Source organism: Gallus gallus, chromosome 4 (genome assembly GCF_016699485.2).
Source record: "Gallus gallus isolate bGalGal1 chromosome 4, bGalGal1.mat.broiler.GRCg7b, whole genome shotgun sequence".
In the NCBI taxonomy this organism is placed as follows: Eukaryota; Metazoa; Chordata; class Aves; order Galliformes; family Phasianidae; genus Gallus; species Gallus gallus.
Window position 1 is genome coordinate 62708889 of NC_052535.1, and position 20434 is coordinate 62729322.

The following is a 20434-nucleotide window of genomic DNA, read 5'->3' on the forward strand; positions in this document are numbered from 1 at the left end:
TACACATTGGTTAAATCATACTTAATTGACTCAGGTCTGCATTCTGTTTCATAAACCACGTGGTAATTATAGATACCTAAACAAGAAGGTGTTATAATATCTAAACAGCTGGAGAGAGAGGAGACTTAGTGTGCATATGATACCTGAATAGTAACCAAAACTGGTCAGTATGTTTTGCTAGATTTTTAAGATCCAGTCTTTTCGAAACTGAATCTTAAAAATTCCGTGCTGCCCTCCAGGTTCTTTAAATTAAAGCACTCACTACTTTATATTCTTCACAGCAAGTGATATATTCAGGGATTTACCTAAAAAAAAAGAAAAAAAGAAAAAACCCAACACAGAAGCCAGGCAACATTTACCATGCTGGTCTGTTTTACAATAACAGAGAATGTAACATCTACTCAAAGAGCCTGCCATGGACTGATATGTGTTTCTGTTCAGAAGCTCTCACTGTACATACCAATCATTCTGCACATTACTATAGAAAGTCACCAGTGATGCCATCAATTCACTACAGTGAATGCTAAATCCAAAACTTGTTTTCTCTGATCTACTTGCCCTAGTATACAGGGAGGAACATTTCCTTCAGTTCTTCTTCCTTGAGTACAGAATTGGCAAATAAAGGCCAGTCAGGACCACAGCAGTGCAAAATATTTCCCCTGTTGTACAGATGAACTCAGATTATACAGAGCACAGGGTTACAAGGATTCTACAGATGTCACATATTTTTTGTGCAGCTGCTGTAAACTCATAAGATCATCAGAAGACATCATAAAGTGAAACCTGCGCACTTTCACTACACAGTCTCTTCTCACTGGTGACAGGTGACAGGATAGGGGAAATGGCCTTAAGTTGCACCAGGATAAGTTTAGGTTAGATATCAGGAAAAAAACTTCTTTACAGAAGGGTGAGAAAGGTAAGAAGGGTAATAAACTTATTTACAGAAAAGGTTGTTAAGCACTGGAATAGGCTCCCCACAGAGGTGGTTGAGTCACCATCCCTGTTTAAAAACCATTTGGATGTGGTGCTCAGGGACATGATTTAGCCGAGTGTTGTTAGTTAGGATAGTATGGTTAGGCTGTGGTTGGACTTGATGATCTTTAAGGTCTTTTCCAACCTGATTCTGTGAAAATTGTCTGAAATACTGTCCCCAAATGGTTAGCCTAAATATAAATGGCTATTCAGCATTAGAGAATTTTCCATAGTGCATATGTGATGCTGTACATAACTGAAGGAAAAGCAGTGCTGAATATTCTTGTTTTTTTGTAGTTTTGCCTCCAGAGTAGCTCTTGAATATATGTTTCTGGTACCAATGTTTTTTTATTCAAAAGGAGTGGCAACATGGTAAATATTTATTCTCATTTGCTAGACAGTTACAAAAATAAGAAACAAAAGCCAACAAAATCTGAAGAGCAACGCTGCACAGTGCCATATGTCCTATTTGTAAAAAGAAAAAAAAATCTCATCAGCATAAGTAAGGAATAAATCTGGAACCCAGAGCAACCACAACATCCCACTAAATGACTATTTCACTATTGTAGGAGCATCTGTCAGAAACAGTCCATATTTTTAGCAGAACTTTTTTTAAAATCAATTCTAAAAAAACCCTGATTCTCTCAATCAAAATCAGTATTATTTAAAATAATATACTCATGGTATAAAATGAGGGCTGATTCTATCAGTTTGGTACACCATGCATTTACTAACCCTCGTCTGTAGTGTTGCAAGAATGGTAACTGCAATTAGTATCTTTTTCATACATATGAAGAAAAAATAGCCTAAAGACATTATTCCCTTTAATGTCTGCACAAGACCCAAGCACCTCAGTTCTCCAGTATGGCTGAGATCCTGATCCATCACTTTTCCCAGTTCACCCAGCAACTGTTCTCCCACACTGCGATGGAGCCTAGTCTAACCCACTGCTACTACAGCACTCAGGCAGAAATACTTCAGTTTTACACTCTTCATTTAAACAAACAAAGGGAACAGTGTACCCTTCACATGAAGATAACCCACTTAAAAATAGCTAGTGTTACCTGGAAGGTTACGACACAATAATACAGAGCAATCCACACCTACCCAGCTCTCACTTCCGAAAACACTACAGGCCAGGTGAAATTTTTTCCAAGGTTCTGAGCAGCTAAAAATAAGGACATTTAATGTTTTCCAATGTCTTTTTCTGATAATTCTAACTTGCTTTGCAAGCAATGCCGAACAACACACAGGCCTTTGGTTTTTCTGGTAAGGAGCAGCAAGAAGCTGGAGCTGTCTCAAGGTCTGCTGAAGTTTGTGGGTATGCACTGGTAAACCACACATGGAGAAGATCACTGAATAGAAAAAGAAGTTTTTCAAGCAAATATTTCTTTATCAGCAAAAGCCTGTACTAAGTGAGGGAGTCTCAAACGCCTGCTGGAACTACATGAGTGTAAGCAGCACACCGTATGCCTCCAAGCCTCTATTCCCCTCCTCTACAAGCTCTATGGCCCCACACTTTGCAGTTCCAAGTTGCAATATAGCTTTAAAATAGCACCTGGAAAAGCAGCCTCAACGGCTCTGGGTAGGAGCTCCAGTGATAGCTAATCAGGTAAGTCTTATTAATTTTTAGAAGGGTTACATATCTTAAGGGTTCTGTTCATTCAAAGATACTTGCTAAAATGAAGCTGAAGAAAAAATTCACCTCCCAGTTATGTTAAGTTGTACCCTGCACAAACACTGCTCATTTTCCTTCATTTTACACGTGCTTTCCCTGTTGTGAATTAAAATAAAAGTTATTCAAAACAGAATATGACAATTATTTTAGTTGCCTCCTCAGAAAACCAGTAAGAAGTTTGTTTTCTCATCTCTGTTTTGAATGGCAAAAGCAGTAACAGGATGACAAAGGGAGCTGAGGAACATTAAAAAAAAAAGGAAGAAACTCATTTAAAGCTGACTAGATGTGCATCTCAATTTATTGGAAAACTACTGTATTACCCCGATATATGAATTCCACTTATAAACAGCTAACGAAAATCTTACCTTTTTCTCCAATGTTTGTCATTGTTACTGAAAAATGAGAAAGAAAGAGTAAAAATTATGTTTAAATAGCAAATGACATAACTTGTTTTCAGCTGAAAAGGGAAGAATCATCATCAAATGATACAAGCTTAAGACCACGTACTATCACACTTTTACAGGGCAGTTGTATACATTCATCACAAATATGGGTAAATAGCTAATACCAAATTTAATTACTTACAAGGTTTCATGTCTCCTACTCACAGGCCTCCATAGCACCATAGCACCTCCTTTTATCTGAAGCTGCCTAAGTTTAGCCCAAGAGAAGCCATCTCTGAAGAGCAGTTATTTCCCTAGGTGTTTTTCTTCAAGTTATTTATTATGATCTTTATAATGTTCACTATTTATATAAGTTCTGTTTTTGAGGTCGAGGTTTCAGACTCCAGAACTGGTTTTGTCAGTGACACCTCAGATCTCCAAGGCATAAAAATCAAAATAGACCAAAATAGATCACAATCGGAATGTTGCCCCCAGCTTTGTGCCCACAAAAACAACCAAGCTGCAAGTCCAGGGAAGAGCCTCCTGGCTGGTAGGACCAGATCACTTGTCCTCTGAGCAGAGACTGCATGATTGGCACTTGTTCAGCATTGGGAAGGTATAGCTCTGGGAGAACCCAACCCTCCCTCCAGTACTTCCAGGGAGGCATCAAGGAGATGGAGCTGGGCTAATGTAATAGTGTTTGGTTAAGGACAAGAAATACTGGCTGTAAATTAAAATGAGGGGATTGGATTTATTGCAAGGAAAAGCTTTTCCATCATTAGAACAGTTAACTGGTGAAGCAAGTTGGCCAGAGATGCAGTGCAGACTCCACCTTTGGAGACTGGATACAAGCTTGAGCAACCTGGCTTGATCTCACATATAACCCTGCTTTGATAAGGGCTTTGAACCAGATGGGCTAAATTATTACAGGTCTATTAAAATGGGTATTTGACTATAATTCTACTAAAACAAGCACCTACCTAACCTGAGTGAAAACAGTAAATGACCATGTTGATACAGTTCTTACAGAAATCAGAAAGACACCACAGAGGTTGTGAATTATAAAGAAAACTCCAGTCTGTCCACGACCTTCTGACTTAGCTAATTGACAGCACAACTTGATAAACTAGATGTCAACCCAGATAACTGCTAGAAAGAAGCTGAGGAAACTCACATACACGACTCTGAGAAGCAGAAATGCTGCAGGATGAGAATGTACAAAAACTACCAAAACTTTAAGTAAACAATCGTCCACGTGAAGTAACTGAAAGACATGTTTAGAGCTAATTCATTAATTTAAGAGCACTGGAGCTCTCAAATTAGGGCAGAAAGCCAGTTCACAAATGTAGATTTTCATCCTCCACTTAGTGAGGATTCTGCATACCTTCATAACCATACCATCACAGTCTCTAATAGAAATTTTGCTAGTCTTCTCAGAATAATTACTCTTTGCTAACAAAAAAAGTCTTAGGCATACAGTGTAGAAGAACTAATTTCAAACTAAAGTTAATTCAACCGACCTCTGTATTATTTTTCCTCCTAACAAGGGAATGGCTTAGAGCACTGTTGAGAGCACTTGTCACCACCCTTTCCCCCATTAGGTAATACATTTTATCCAAAGTTAAGTTGTTGATTCAGTGTTCAGAAAATAAGTCTCAAACATCAGACAAGCACGTTCTCTTAATCCACTCATCCTCATCTCTAAAATAGGGCAGCTGATGGCGACCAATTACAATTATTGGTTAAGGACAGGGAGACTTTGAATGCTGATGGTCCATCTGCCCACAGCAAAAACTCTCTGCATGTATGCAAGTAAGGGACCATCTCATCTGACACATTCAAATTTAGTAATTTCTTTCTCACTGCAAGCCTACAGCTTTTCAAAATTTCTGTACACCTCCCAGATTAAATACACTCTTCAGAGTCTGCATCTGCTCAGTGGGACATCTTTTCAGCTTCTGCAATATCTAGCTTGAAGCCAAGTACTCCTGACAGCAGCTACAAACTATGAAGGCTAAAATGTTAAGTGCCCACAGGTGACTGAGAACCAGCTTTTTGGACACATCTCATCACTGTACTCTCTCTTACCCACTGGTAAGGCTCAGAGCTATTCCATGCACTCCTGAGTTGCTCCCACTAAGCAAGATGGAAGTAGAAGGGTCAACTCCAGAGAGCAGCCACCATCTTCCACCTCACCACTCTTTATCTCCACAAACATGGCAATGGCTGTTTATAAGGAGTCTGACTGAACTGTTATGCAAACATCCCCCCTGACAGTGATGTGGAGGAATATGCAAGATATCCAACAACCTGCAACTTTTCACAGGGCAAACGATTACTCCTCTGTTTGCACCGTTTTAAATCACCTTTGAGAAAGGCTCCCTGAAGAAAGCATGAAGTTGTGGGAAAGTAATGAACAGATATCTGCAATAACACAGGATCGAGGATGAAATAAGATTTGCTATAACTCTTTTCCCCCACATATGGGGGAATTAACCATCAGAAAAATGAACAACCCTTACAACTCAGACTTCTCTTTACATCTCTTGTGAAAAGCTACTTTTGTAGAATGACTGCAATACAAAATCTTCTTAGGGTAACTACAAGATGACTATAATTCTAAAAATCATGCTATTTAAGTGCATGGAACAATCGTTTCCTAACAAGAAAAAACTGACTAATTTTTAATTTGAACAAAGAAACGTTTGCTATTTTCCCCACCTTCTAAAAAGCACCCTTGATGTACTTACTAAAAAAATCATTCTCTATTTTTTCAGTAGATACAGTGATTTGGCTTTGCAATATTATTCAACAGTATTTGATTATATAGTATTTTGTGAATCATTTATACTATGCTTTCTAGTGGTTTCCTCATCTCTCTTCCTAGGGGTTATATTCACTGCTGGTAATGCACAAAAAAGTAGGTCAGACCACGTATGGTCATTAATAAATATGAGCTTAACTGCTGCACATTCACTTAGTGGTAGTCAAATAGCATAGAAATAATAAGCGTAGAAAGTACTTACATCTGCAATGACCAAAAATAAGCATCAAGGACACACCAAGCCCAATTGTGAAGCAATTCTTACAATTTCAGAGGAAGCAGGATGAAATCCTTTGAAATAGAAGTGGTATGGCAGTTTCCATATTTTCAGAGCCAGAGGTAATTGTAAACTCATGACCTGTCTTCAAGTAGTCAGTAAAAAGTTACAGCTCTGCTCATCTGCGATACTGCAGGGCCAGCCTCATTAGCAATTAGCCTTCCGCTGCTATGCTGCCAGGATGCCATTTACGGTTCAGTACCAGCAGACTATCACATAATTAGAGCCTCTCTGTTTCATTACACAGCCCACAGACGGTGCTCATCAGCATCAGGGAGCAGGCTGGGATATACGTGGGATGTTGGCCAAAGTAGATGCCAACTTCTAGCGCCAGAAGCCTTGTTTCTTGCATACCGTCCACCAAGACGCATCACACTCAGTAGTCTACAATGCCAAATACGTTGTCTGCAGGTGCAAAAAGCTAACAGTGGACTGAAGACAGAATGTTATGTTACAGAATATAGGTGGGGGAGGGGGTGGGGGGGAAGAGGGGAAAACAATCAGGATGGAGAGAACACAGAAAAGCCTGAAGAATTAATCCCATTAGCTGATAAAGGTAATCAAACATTAGGAATGCTGCCTTGGCAACCAAGTTATCTCAAAACTGCCTAGTATATCTCCTTTATCACAGAACCACAGCCTGGTTGGGGTTGGAGCAGACCTCAGAGTCCCTCTCCTTCAGCCAGGTCACGCAGAGCAGGGTGCCCAGGCCCATATCCTGGGGGCTTAGGATGATCTCTTAAGTGGAGACTCCACAGCCTCTGGGCAGTCTGTGCCAGCGCTCTGGCACCCTCACAATAAAGATTTTTTTAAAAACCAAATTAGTTTGCCATTAAGAGGATATCACATTGCTGGGCACAGAGACCTGCTGATATGGTTTGTCACAGTACAGCCTTAGTGAGCTTGCTTCCACAGAACTGAAGATACCCAGAGTGTACCTCAGCCTCAGGACTTCAGGCACAGGGCAGGCTAGGATAAGATGGAAAATGACCAGCAGAAACAGCCTCTGACTAACTGAAGCAGGTCCATCACACAACAGTAAGACAGTGTGACAAAGGCTGCTGGACTCTACAAATTGTTTGTAAAAGGTTAACCCATACATGCTCCTTTGACTCTGCCAAGTTACTTTGCACTGGGTCAGGCCTTAACACAGCATTAGAACTAGATTTCCCATTGATTAAAACATGGCTCATTTTCTCTAGAAATCTTTTATTCTCCCTCATGGAAAAAATTAAGCAGTATCCTTCTCCAGGTAGCTGCACACAGGGGAAGACATCTTGCTAGCACAAAACCCCAAAGATCTTGGAAAAAAAATATTAACGTTATTAAAAATCGCATCAATTTTTTGGTATTAAATCTACCTTGATTTCTAAACCCCAAATCAAAGTTCCTGAGCAGTGAATGTAATGGATTAAAATAATAATAAAGAAATTCGAGAAAGCAACGAATGGATTTTTAAATTTAAAATCTTGCTTCCACATCTGATGTACATCTATAAAATATTTAAAACTTTGGAGTGGGAATATCAGATGGATTTAATTCTGAGACTCCACAGCCACATCTAGAAATAGTTGTTTCTCTCAAACTTTTATATAACTTAGCGTCCTGGACCTGATTCACAAAACTGAGTATGTGTTTTATCTTTATAGCACATTTGAAGCAGTAAAACACTGATCTATAGATGCAGTTTAACTCTCCGTACATATAAAAACGTTTTACTATTGTGACAAATATTCTATCCTTGTCTGAAAAAAAAAAAAAGAAAAAAGAAAAAAGAACTGGTGCCAGTAATACAAACTACCACTCTTCTATACAGAGCAGTGAACTGCACTGATTCAAAACGACAAGGGGGAAGACTCAGCCACCAGTACTTCATTAAAGGACAAAAGCTAAAGAACGGTTCCTGGGAGATATAAAGTCAGCTTAAGCAGTCCTTAGTAATCTGCACATTTGGATTTGGCAGTACTTGTGAATGTGTTGGTAGATTCATTTTAACCCTTAGCACCGTGCCCATCAAACTACATCAATGCCTTCTACTCAGCAGGCAGCTGCTATCTGACAGTCTCTTAGGTAGGGTCAACAAAAACATTGCTTGCAAACTGAGTATGTCACAGAACAGACCTCATCTTTCACCTCTACAGACTTCTTATTTACTTTCTAAGCCACAAAGAATACCTGAAGACTACTCCTAAAGAATTGATGTATGATCAGATTTTTTTATAGAAAAGAAAGAATATATCTGTACAAGGTGCTATGTGTCAAGCATGTGTTACATCTTCAACCAAAGACACAATCCTATCTGATAATTATATCTTCATCACAGACCTAAGATTTTTCAATTTATAGCCACAGTTTAACCTTCAAGGCACAAAAACTAGAGGTAGTACAGCGGGCACTACACGTGATGAAATATCAGTCTTAACTAACACAGACTTTAACTCAATTCCAGAAGTGGAATTATTTCTTTTTCTTTTTAAATTCTGAGAGAAATCAAATTAAAGATGAGAAACACACGGGAACTGTGCTGGCTAAAATCCAGAAGCCAATTTTACTTCAGCTGTGAGTTTAAAAAACTTTCCTAAAAGTAACCAAAGAAAAAAAATAAGCAGTGTTTGCAAAACACGGTATAAATATACAGTATGCTTTGACCAAAATCCTTTGCTACCTTAGCAGCAAATGTTCAGAGAGGGAATTTGTCAACAATCAATCACATTACAACTTCCATGTATTTCTATAGCAAAGAGTAAGAAATAGATGATTAGAAGACGCGAGCAGTAAGTACCACAAATCCTTTGATCCGTTTGGAGAACATATGGAGCGAAGAGCTCAAATCCAGCTGACTAAGTCTTGGGCCCCCACTTTTTTCCTTCCTTTCTGCTGCTCCCGATCCCCGGACGACACCATGCCATGCCTCTAGGGCACAGATTAATTCTGCCTCTAAATTGTGAAAGTTAAGAAGCTTTTTATCCCACCATAATTCCATTCCACTGACATTGCGTTCAGTCAGAAACCTCCACTCATTGCTAACCAGCCTGGATGGTCCTCCATCCATTCCACAGCCACTGACATCTTTAGCAGCTGGACTCTGTATCATGTTTTTCTGTACTGCAGGTAGTGGTGGGCAAAGCGTAGTTTCATATTCAGGTCCAAAATACTAGGTTGCAGTTTATGAGCTCTCCTGGCTGGATTGCTAACGTCTTGTTGCCTCTCCTTTCAGCTTTGCTGAAGTCGCTTACACTTTCCCAAATCAGCCACACCATTAGCCAGGTGGGAATACTTCTTCCCTCTCCCTTCACTGAAGTCATTAAAAAAAGTGTACTGCTCATTTGTATGCTCTATGGCACATTGGTTTACCTCCTTTAAAGTTACAAATTCAGGCTGTATTTCAAGACGAGATTTCCTGACCATGAGCATTATCCTTCAGATTAAAATCAATACCACGTAAAAATGGATCAAAGCTGAATACATGAAACCAACACGTACTCAACTGGACAAACATTTCATCAGCACAGCTGCTGTGACAGATGTTTTTGTTGACAATACCACTGTTCTTGGTGACAACATTCCACATTTTCCTTCTTATGAGTAACTTCAAATCACAACCTGTAGGGAAAAAGAATATATCCCTATATCCAACACCGTCAGGAACGTTTCTGACAAACAACTGTCAGAAGCAGAATAACTACAGGTTCTGCCTCACCCAAAGCACAGAGTGGACAACTGCTCAAAGCCCCTTATAGCTCTACTAACGGGAGTTAGGGATGCACTAAAGGAGGAAAACATGAGAAAAGTTATTTTCTTTGCATACACAGAATTTACTGGATCCAAAATGCATTTTCTGAGTGTGGACATACGAATTAAGAGGATGGGGGGAAGACTCAGTTTGCAGTTCATGCTGTTTTTCCAGGTAACTTTGGTTGAAATTTCACTGGCTTCACTTTCAAAACTGAATGTATTAATTATACATAGCTTGTAATTTCTCTTTTTGAAAGCACATCACTCTTTATGAAAATATGAAAGGCTTGCAAACAGAGAAAATAAAAGCAATGAAAAGAAATATGTTTAAAAATCTCTTGAGTTTTATATTTATGCATGCCCAGATATACACAGACAAATGGCAGGAGTTAGAAAATGGTGAGATTTTACCATGTGCTTCCATATGTATTATAACCAAGCATCATTTTGCATTCACTTTATCTCTAGGTGTGAGAATCTGGGGTCACGTGGAATATTTTTATGGAAGAAATTAATTTGACAAGTTGTGGTATCTCACATGAAGCTTCATCTGATTTAACCAAAGACTACAAATTAATCAGAAGCAATAAGCTCAAGAAATCCTGGATTAAAACCTACCCTCTACAGCATGCAGCCTTTTCCAGTACATAGACAGGATTGGTTTTAAGCTACTGAAAGTCTGTAAGTATTTTCTCATTCCTAAAAATAAGCAGTCATTTCAACACTTGAATTTCTCATCTCTTTCTTCAGAACTGCATACTACTGGATGCATGCTTCCACCAACTTGAAAAAATAATATTACCCTGCATATTTGTATGCAATGCCACGATTCATCGTGTTGACATGGACTTTCAGCTGAGATATTTGTCTTTTATTCTACTGATTCCAAAAATGGCATTGATGGTCTGGAAAATGTAACACTCATCTCCAGCACTGACACATAGATACACCTCAGTCCTTCACAGAGAAATTGATGAAAGACATCAACTGACCATTAAATTAAAACAAATCAAACAAAAAAAAAAAAAAAAAAAAAAAGAAGAAAGAAAGCCCCATTTTACTTAAGTGTATTGCTGATCCTAGGAAAAGGTCTATCTACACTACAGCAGTCTCTGATTTTTCCTGGATAAAGAAATAAAGTTTCCAGTACAATGCATGTTTCCTTCCACACACATCAGTGTTCCGTCCAGCCCTTCAGTGATGACTTCACATCCTGACCCAAAGTGACACACAGAGACACTGCAAGCAGCAGTATTGTCCTTTGGGTCTGTAAGGAATAGCATTTCTCACGTACTGTCTTACAGATTCTTTGAAAATAAACTTATTTTGTGTTTAACCCACTTCCAGCTTTGCAACTATTAAAAACAGACTCAGCTGCACATGTAATTCTTGTACTCCATAGCTAACAGGAGAGGAAAAACATTTGCTAGTGTTCAGGAACTTTCTCCTTTATCTTAAAGGTAAAGCCATGGTAATATAACAGGTCAAAGTTCTCAATTCCCTTCTTCCCCCCCATAATTTCTAATGCTATATCATTAGTTTCCACTCCTGCCTCCCCTTACCCACATCTAAAGCGTTACTCAGTGCTGTAACTATCATCCCTAACAGTCCTAACGATGAAAGGAAACACCTTAAGGAACTTTTTTTTCCCCTTTAAAATGTAAACGTTTTCCTTCAATACGGACAAAATTGCAAAAACATCCAAACTACTCATTGAAACTCCCATCACTAAAAGCTCAAATAAACCATTCACATGTGCAGTGCTGCTTGCTGAGACCTGCTGCACAATGGTTGATGCTGTCTGCTGTACATTGTTTCGTTGTTTGCAGCAGTGACAGCAAGTCACAATCAAATCAGCATTACACACATCCCCTGAGCCGGCAGCACTGCAGGAGCAGAGGATGAGTGGAACAGACAGGCTGGCTTCAAAGGCCTGAAATGCTTACAGTCCTTTCCTGCTGCTGGCTTTCATTCTCAGAGCTGTTAGCTATTCCGTCTGTTGTTTACACTAAATATTCATTAGTGAGACAAGACACAAGTTTGTTTTGCCTTAATATGCCAAAAATGAGGAAAAACATCCAGATACGGATAAGAGATGGAATTAGTGCTAGTCACAGGTAACTGCTATGCTGAATTCCAACACCGGTAAGACAGAAGAAATGGGCAGGAAAGATTTAGAAAGAAAATTTAAAGAAATGCCTTTGCCCACAGAAAGGACGTCTGTATCTGCAGCTTTCATCACTAGAGTCCACCTCCCTTCCTTCCTATCCGAAGCCTTTTGCTCTGTGCGGTTAAGAACTTACATACCATAGCTTACGGTAAGTTTTAAGCCAACTCTACCGTCTAAGTATCAATGACAGTGTGCACTGGGACAGATATTGACTATAGGGTCACCGACTCCTGATGCATCCAACCCTCCTGCTGCCACCTGACAGCCACTTGGCCACTTCCCGCCATTTGCAGGACAACACCTCCTCACACTACAGTGGGCCCTTCACTCCTTGTCAGAATGCAGTACCCAAATCCCAGCCCTTAGCTGAAGAGCAGCACTTAAAACTAACAAAATTTTTTAGTAAGTTCCGGAACAGGCAGCACAGGGAGGTGGTGGAGTCACTGTCCCTGGAAGTGCTCAAGAAACGTGGAGATGTGGCACTGAGGGATGTGATTAGTGCCTGTGGGATGATGGGCTGACAATTGGGCTGGATGATCTTATGGGTCCTTCCAATCTTAATGAATTTATGAAATTTGAATGTTGTTAGTGGGGGGAAAAAAAGCTGTAAGAAGCTCATCTCCAGTGCAGCAAGTGCTGGTGCCTTTCACTCAAAGAGAGGTTCTAGGCCTAGAAAACATTGCTGGTGCAATGCCCCAGCTGTGCAGCCAAGCACCTGTACAACACGAGCCCTCTCATCACATTCTTCCAAACAAATAAATAAATATTATATATATATATATACACACATATACATACGTCAAATTAGTTACCAGACTGCTGAGATTTTTAACACAAACAGCTGAAGTCCAGCAAAGTTGCACAGCCATACAAACACACTGAGCTTGACCAGGGCACTCCCCCTCACGCTCATCCACCGAACTGATGCCGAGCAGATCAACAGTCCCTGAACCTCACCTCCAACAGCAGAGTGAAGGGGAAACAACAGATAATTTGCGCTCGTTTGTGACGTGGAACACTTGCATGACAATCGCGAAGCATCTAAACATCATGACACATCTAAAATGTAAAGATTGTTTCCTACAAGATGCTCTCCAGCAGGAACTGAAGTCGGCTCAGGGAGCCGAACTAGCTTAATGTATAACAGACCCTCCTGGTTCAACTGCCCTAACCCAACCAGCTCGCACCGGTGCGCGGTAACCACAGTCCGAGCGGTCGCGGAGCGCTGAGCCGCAGCCGGGTGACTCCTGAGGGCACAGCAGCGGTCGGCGTCACGTCCCCTCCGGGAGCCGCTGGGGAGCCGACCAGCGGCAAGGGGAGCCCCGCCGCCCCAAGCCTTCTGCTCGCACCGCCCCGGGACCGGGAACTCTCCGGTACCTCTCCGTGCCAGCCGGCAGGATTCTCTGCTCCTGCACGCAGCTGTGCAACGAAGGGGAGCGCTAACTGTGCTCGCGCCGCCTGCACGAGCTGCAGCCCCGACCGCGGGCGTGGCGTCGGAGCGGACAAACAACGGGCAGCGTCCCCGGCCCCCGACCCGCCCGTCCCGCGCAGCCCGCCGCCTCTCCCTCCTCCCTTTCCCTCCCTGTCCGGCGACACTCACGCAGGCAAAGCTGGGTGACATAGGCGTAGTAGGACCAGCAGAGGATGCTGGAGATGAAGAGCACGGGCACCCAGTAGAGCAGCCGCTGGCAGCGGCGCCGCACGCCACCCCAGCCGCCCGCCGCCCCGGCTGCAGGCGCGGAGGGCGCCGCCGCCGCCATCTTCCCGCACCGCATCCCGGCCGCGCACTCCGCGGCCCGCGGCCCGGCCGCACATCCCCGCCCCACCGGGTCCCTCCTTCCGCGCTCCTCCCCCTCGTGGGGCGGCCCTGCCCGCCCATCGCCGTCGCCACCGGGACGGGCTGGGGGCGCAGCCTTGGCCGGTGCCGGTGCCTCAGGCGCCGGGCTTGGGCAGAAGCGCTGCAAGGCTTGGGGCGGGCGGTGGATCCCGTGGTTCTTTATGGTGCATCCACCATGTTTTTGCACCCAGGGCTGGTGATATTTGACCTCCCTTGAAAACGCTTTAAAAACACTTGGACGAGCGTTACCCGGTTTGCAGGCAGTGTTTCACAGTTAACGAAAAACCTCACATGGATCAGCAATGGCTGGCAGGCGTTGCGAGGCTGCTGGAGCCCCGGCACCGCTCGGTGTTGGCACGGGATGCTTGGCGGCACGCAGCTGCTGACTCACCCTTCCCAAAGTTACGGGCATCGTCATCAAACAGCCCTGAGGTGTCCCAGTAAGTCCAGGCCGCCTTACGGGATGCACAGCCGAATCCTGGCTGGGCGTCAGAAATGCCGGGAAGGGCCCAGTCCCTGCGTGCTGCTGGAAGCTCCCAGAGCGCTGGCAGAGCAGTGAGTGTGGGGAGCTGTGGGCACAGAACGTGTCTACACTTGGAAAAAGGCTCTATAATGCCCCGTGCGTGAGACCATTTCTACAGCAAAGTAATGGCAATGCAGCAGCTGTTGATTAGAAACAGGATGTGAGAGGAAAAAAAAAACCCAGCAACATAAAATACGATGTAGGTGTGCCACCAGGTTGCAAAATATGAGGACAAGTTGCTGGTGTGTTTACTACATTCATGCAAAATGGAGTTGGCCGTATAGCTGCAGTGTTTTTAATGCAGTGCAAAACCACGTGCCCTTGTCATTACAAGATTAGGCAAGGGAATTTCAGTTAGCCTCGATGAACCGGGTGAATGAGCAATGCAGAATTACACGCTGAGGGGAAAGTGTAAAGCTATAAAATATGCCATGGCAGGAGATTATCTTCACCCATTCAGGAAAAAGACCGGTGAATGGCTCAGTGGAACCATCTCATCAGTGTACAGTTGTCATATACAAGAAAGGAACAAAACTCTGTGCCATGGGAAGACTGGAATATAATGATAAGAAAATGTTCTGCATTGTATGGAATTATGGTATGGAATCTACTTATAATAACTACAAGAGTTTAATATAAATTGGAATGGGGCGATCTAAAACATGAAAGGGAAGGGAACTGTTTAAGTTAAAAAGGTAAAAATATAGCAAGAGATGCTGCAAAAATAAATGTGATATTCATACACACGATATTTCATAAAACAAGAGGATAGGGACCAAAACCAATGTGACATAGACAATAAAACCACTTGGTTTTACTTAATGAATTTAATTTTAATTAATTATGCAAGTCCTCGTGAAGACAAAATTTTTAATACAAGATTTAAAGGGTTTGACTTGAGTATATTTAATGAAAATATCCATAGTTATTCAAAACTGATTTTAGAAGTATGAAGAGCAGAATCACCACTGCCTGAAGGCACACCCTGTGCTTTATTGGCAAAAGTTAGAAGAAGTGAAGGTAATTTAATCAATCTGATGGCTTTTCATACGCTTGTTTGGAAATAAGTAACAGTAACCTCTCTTAGAAAAGGCTCCTGGGGTGTTGTGTATTTCTGGGGATATGGGCTGGACAGTGAGAAACTATATGCAAAAGGGTGAGTAGGTCGTCGTATCATACCTGGGGCCTATGGAAAGCTTCTTAGAGGTGTCATAGTTTTTTAAAATACTATGGGCTGTTATTTAAACAATCACCATATGTTGTATATTTGGCCTAATTCGTAAATATTCCAATTACCCAATTGTTTGTCCCCTCGTGTGTTTTATGAAGAGTACAGAAAAAAAGGAACAGTACTGTACTGTCTTCAGTTCCCTTAACACTTCCAAAGTGCACAGACAGCACCTGCCACGCTGATGTCTTCATGCTAGCAAAACTTTTGTGACATTAGAATTCTCCCAGACACCGTCTTAAAATGCTGCATACGATACAGGACATACAACAACACATGGCAGGGAAACATGCTAAGCAGTGAAGGCTTTATAACAAAGTAATTCATTCTTTAAAGACCTCAAATAAGATTGCACAGCTTCTGGTCAGAGGCTCTTTATTGCCTCTCCATGGAAGAGGACATCTGTAGTCCGGCTTTCTGACTTTTCCATGGATGGTACCATTCTCCTCTCACTGCACAGATTCCACTATAATTGAGATTTTTTTCTTTCTTTCTTTAGTATACTAATTGCTGTTAATTCTTCTTAATTTGGCATACTCTTTACTAGGGCTCCAAAATCATGTTCATTGTGATTCAAAATTAGTCTGTTTAGTGAAACAAACAGGCCAACTTCACTTCAGTTTAGCCACGAGCAGATAAGCCTGCCTTGGCTGATGCTCATTACCTTGCAGCATCTTTTGGTCAGAGTGCAATAGAGTGTCCTTCCCTTCTGCCCTCACCCCGTGCCCATCCCTCTGACTCCATGCCCATTGCCTCCACAGCTATACCACTCTACAGAGAAACCTTCCCTCTTCCTCCTCCCTCTTCATGCTGTGGTGAAGCCTTCAAAGAGGTTAGTTAGCAACAGAAAACCTCAAGAGAGCATACTAAAAGGATTTATTGTGTTATGGTGAAAGTAAATCGTGGGATAACCTAAATGGTTAGGTCTTCATAGATAGGTTTCCTGACTGACAGCCTCTCCGCAGTTAGTTGGGCCATGGTGTACTGTTGCTCACACAAATATAGACAGAGAAAACAAAGGCAAGTACTGTCTTGTCTTGTCAGGAGCTGGCAGTGGGTAGCTGGGTTTGAAGAGGAGGCCTCGGTGTGTTTAGCTTACCTTCTGTCCCTTAGCATCTCACTTGGCAAGGTCCTTATCAGATGGCGATAATGAAACAGGTGATCCCATCTTCCACATGCTCTGACGAGGAGCTTCCTGCTTTGGGTATAAAAGCAGAGGGTACTAATAGCACCTCTTTCCATAGGAGGCCATCTTCATGTCTTCTGTAGAGGTCTCCTTTAAAAATATTCCTGTGCAAGTTGAAAGTACCACCTTGAGATGAAACTCACAGCACAGTTGTCATTGCTGACGTTATGAGTTCTTTTACATTACTGTCAGATCATGCTGCATTTCTACAATGCCTGTTATGTATGGGTAGCTGCTAAGAGCATTTTGGTGCATTTAAGAAGTGAGAAACTGCACTAGGAATTCTGATCTTAGCAAGTCATCCAGCTAGAGCAAACAGCAGGACAGGGTCTGTACACGTCTAGTGAAATTATGCAGGTATCTCGAAAGTATTTTAACATGTGATAAACAGTTCCTGATAATCAATCTTGTAAAGTAATAGCAGCAAAATTGAAGGTAATATCAAGGAGGGAGAACATTTCATATGGTGGAGAGAAATGATCTGTAATTGATAATTTGGCATAAAGGGTCTCTTAAGAGCTCTGTTTTGCAACAGTTTGGAAGGTCATAAAATTTCAAACCAATAAGAACAAGAAAGTAAAATGAGCCATAAAAGAAAATAACCAGAACAACGATTATGTAAATTGACAGTGTTCTCCTTAATGTATATGTGGTTTAAATACCCAAATACTGCAGTGAGAGAGCATTTGTCAGGCTTAGGTTGGGAATTACTTCAGCATCCATTCAGTTTCCTGAGGATTTAATACCCAGAGATAGCCATAGATGTTCACATTTACAGCCCACCCATGAGTTATGACGAGTAGCTGGAAGCACAACATGTGTAAGAGCTATAAAATTCCACTGAACTCTTAAGACTACCATTACAACAACTGAGTGTGGAAAAACAAGACTTCATATTGTGAGCTCATTTTAAATTGTCACAGATTTACTGAATGCTAGAATTGTCTGCAGGCCACAAGGCATGATCCTTCCTACAATCTCATAATAACTTTCTGATTTTTTTTTAAGCACAGTATTTTAGAAATATAACTTTTCATTTGGTCAGTTAAAAACTCCCAGACAAGATATATGCAGAATGTTGTTAGTGCTGAATAAACACACTAACATGATTTTAAATGAAGAAGTGCTTATCTATCTATCTATCTATCTATCTATCTATCTATCTATCTATCTATCTATTTATTTTTCCAGTGAATCAAACTAGGAATTTATGGTTTACTGACTATTAACATCTCATCTATGTAAGCAGGCTGCTGTGATGGAGTAGTTTCTCAGTCATCAGATGTCCCACGTATTTAGTGAAGCAACAAGAGGAAGAAGGGGAATAGGACAGGCGGGTAACTTTGCCTTCAAACCTGTGCAATGTACAGACAGGCAGGTAGAAGCAGGAATCCACATTGCCACAGATGTACAGACACATTGCTAATTAGGCAAACCAGCAGCTCTGCAGGGATGTTCTTTGACCTTCATGATAGGGAATGTGCTGGCAGCTCCTCGTCAGAGTGCCTATGAGTGGGAGCACACTTACCACACATGGAAAAAGAAATCTTTCAGTAATGTCTCCTTCATGAGAGATATCACTTAGCAAATGCATGTTGCATCCCAGCTGGAGTTGAGTACCATCTGCCTAATAGTTCATGGCTCCCAGCTATACGGAAACAAGCCACTTGGTAGCCACTCCTGTCTTAAACATTCTAGCCATAAGATGTATTTTTATTGTAGGGCTGGTCCAAAGGTATTCACTCTCTCGCTCTGTGCTCACCCTAGCTAGGTACTTAATTTGCTACTGTTTGGACACCCAAACCTGACTGCTGTTCTAAGCTTTTCATTTTTTCCACTTTCCATGCTAACCACAGGAGAGGCTCACTTAGCTCCTTTTCAGGTAATGAAATCCTTCCTAGTGATTTCTTGGATGCTCTTCCTGGACTGGTACAATACTGTATTTGCAGAGTCTGTTCTAAGGGATGTTATCCAAAGCTGCATTTAGGTTTATTATTTACCTACTCTTCTGTCACTTTCTGGCAGTAATTTTTTCCTTGTCTTGTTTTTCCCCCAAACCTACTCATTTTGAGGTTTTCACTGTCTACTGTTTTGCCTTTTTGCCATGTAAAAATGGGAAAAATAGGAAAAAGTTATACCATTTCTAACCGGCAAATGGGATTCTGCACAACACAAAAATCATGTAAAAATTGAGTCCTGTGGAATGCAATGCATCTGGAAAGCTCTTTGTAAGAAAGCTTATCTTGGTGACACCATGTGTTGTGGGCACTGCTGGTTTCTGCCCTGTGGCATCTAAGTAGAAAACTATCAGTTTGACAACCAAACGTGTGTGCTACAGATGCTTTTATTATTAAATCAGGGTTTTCCTGCAGGTGATTGAAACCTGTTTATACACAGGTAATGCCCTGAAATGCCTTGACAGGGCCAAGAAACTGTGCCTTGTTCACAGACCTAGGTTTGAGCCTTGTCCAGGAATGAGATACCTGCCCATGTTCCCGCTTTCTATTGCTGGGGAACCACAGAATACATCTCTGCACAAAATGCTGTATTTTTTTTCTTTCCCCTTCCCAAGAGTATGTGGGATAGGTTTCAGCAATTTGTTCACTATCCTGATGAAATTATATAGAAAATGACTGGACTAGAGAAAGTAAGGGCTTCAGTAGCCTCTCAGGGCATTTACCACAAACAGGGACTCCTGGATTCCTGTTCCTGCTCCTTGCGCCACGCTTTGTCATGTGATATCAAGTGCAGGGGCACATTCTAATCACAAACAACAGTCTCTAGCAAGAAGCATATTTTGCTAGCACCTACCAAGTTTCTCTGAATCCAGACTACCATCATCCCGTTCTTCATTTCTGCTTCTGGCAAATATATTTTTAAATTAAAGTGGACATATAAGTACATAGCTCAGCTTTGTGTACTTCAAAAACAAAACCCAAACCAAATCCGAAACACCTGACCAGGAGTAATAGTGTATTTGCATACACTGTATAGAAACATTTTACTAAAACTTAAATATGTTTAATATGCTGCTATTTCTATGCATGTTTATACATGTAAGAGGTATTTTAAATTACAATTTTTAAGTGAGTACTAATATTTTCTATGGAACTCTTCTAGTTAACAGCATCTTTCACCTGTGGGAGGAATTTGTAAGTCAAGGTAGTGGTAAAGATTAACATTACCCATTCAAGATTAACACACACCCCATGAATTTAATTACATTTTTGTGCATAAGAACTTAATCTATCCAAGGGCACCACCTGCTGACAGCTTCAGGCTGCCAAACAAAAGCTTTCATGGACTTTCAAATATTGGGAAAAATACTGTACGTTCAGACCTCACATATATTAGAACACATATGTGGCTCAACTTTAAGGGGAGCTCAGACATGGTATTGCTATAGTTTTGCTTCAGGTTCATTTTTTTGAATAGTCAGATTTTGGTCTGATTTTTCTTCTACAAGTATTAGTTTGAAACAGTTACTAGCAAAAGAACTCCAGGCAAGTCCCCAGAGCATGACAGATCATTCATTCAAGACTGTTATGCAAACAAAGTGAACCAAAAGAGAGTGAAACATTCCTCAATCACTTTTAGGTGGGAAATAGGAGACCAAATAAG

General features: G+C 41.4%; 1 protein-coding gene across 4 annotated transcripts in view; it reads right to left on the bottom strand.

Moving 5' to 3' along the window:
• The window catches only part of ZDHHC2 (zinc finger DHHC-type containing 2), a 31986-nt gene extending 17477 nt beyond the window's left edge, over positions 1 to 14509 (bottom strand). The window contains exons 1-2 of one of the 4 annotated variants that reach the window (XM_046940370.1): positions 14268 to 14509; positions 3016 to 3042 (exon numbers count right to left, since the gene is read on the bottom strand). In XM_046940370.1, the coding sequence (XP_046796326.1) occupies positions 3016 to 3037 (22 nt within the window). In that variant the 5' untranslated portion in view covers positions 3038 to 3042; positions 14268 to 14509. Of the gene's footprint in view, positions 1 to 3015; positions 3043 to 12996; positions 13597 to 13639; positions 13818 to 14125; positions 14151 to 14267 lie in introns of those variants that run through there. The other 3 variants (XM_040699414.2, XM_420689.8, XM_040699415.2) reach the window with 3 other exon arrangements.
• Positions 14510 to 20434: the final 5925 nt, after the last annotated feature.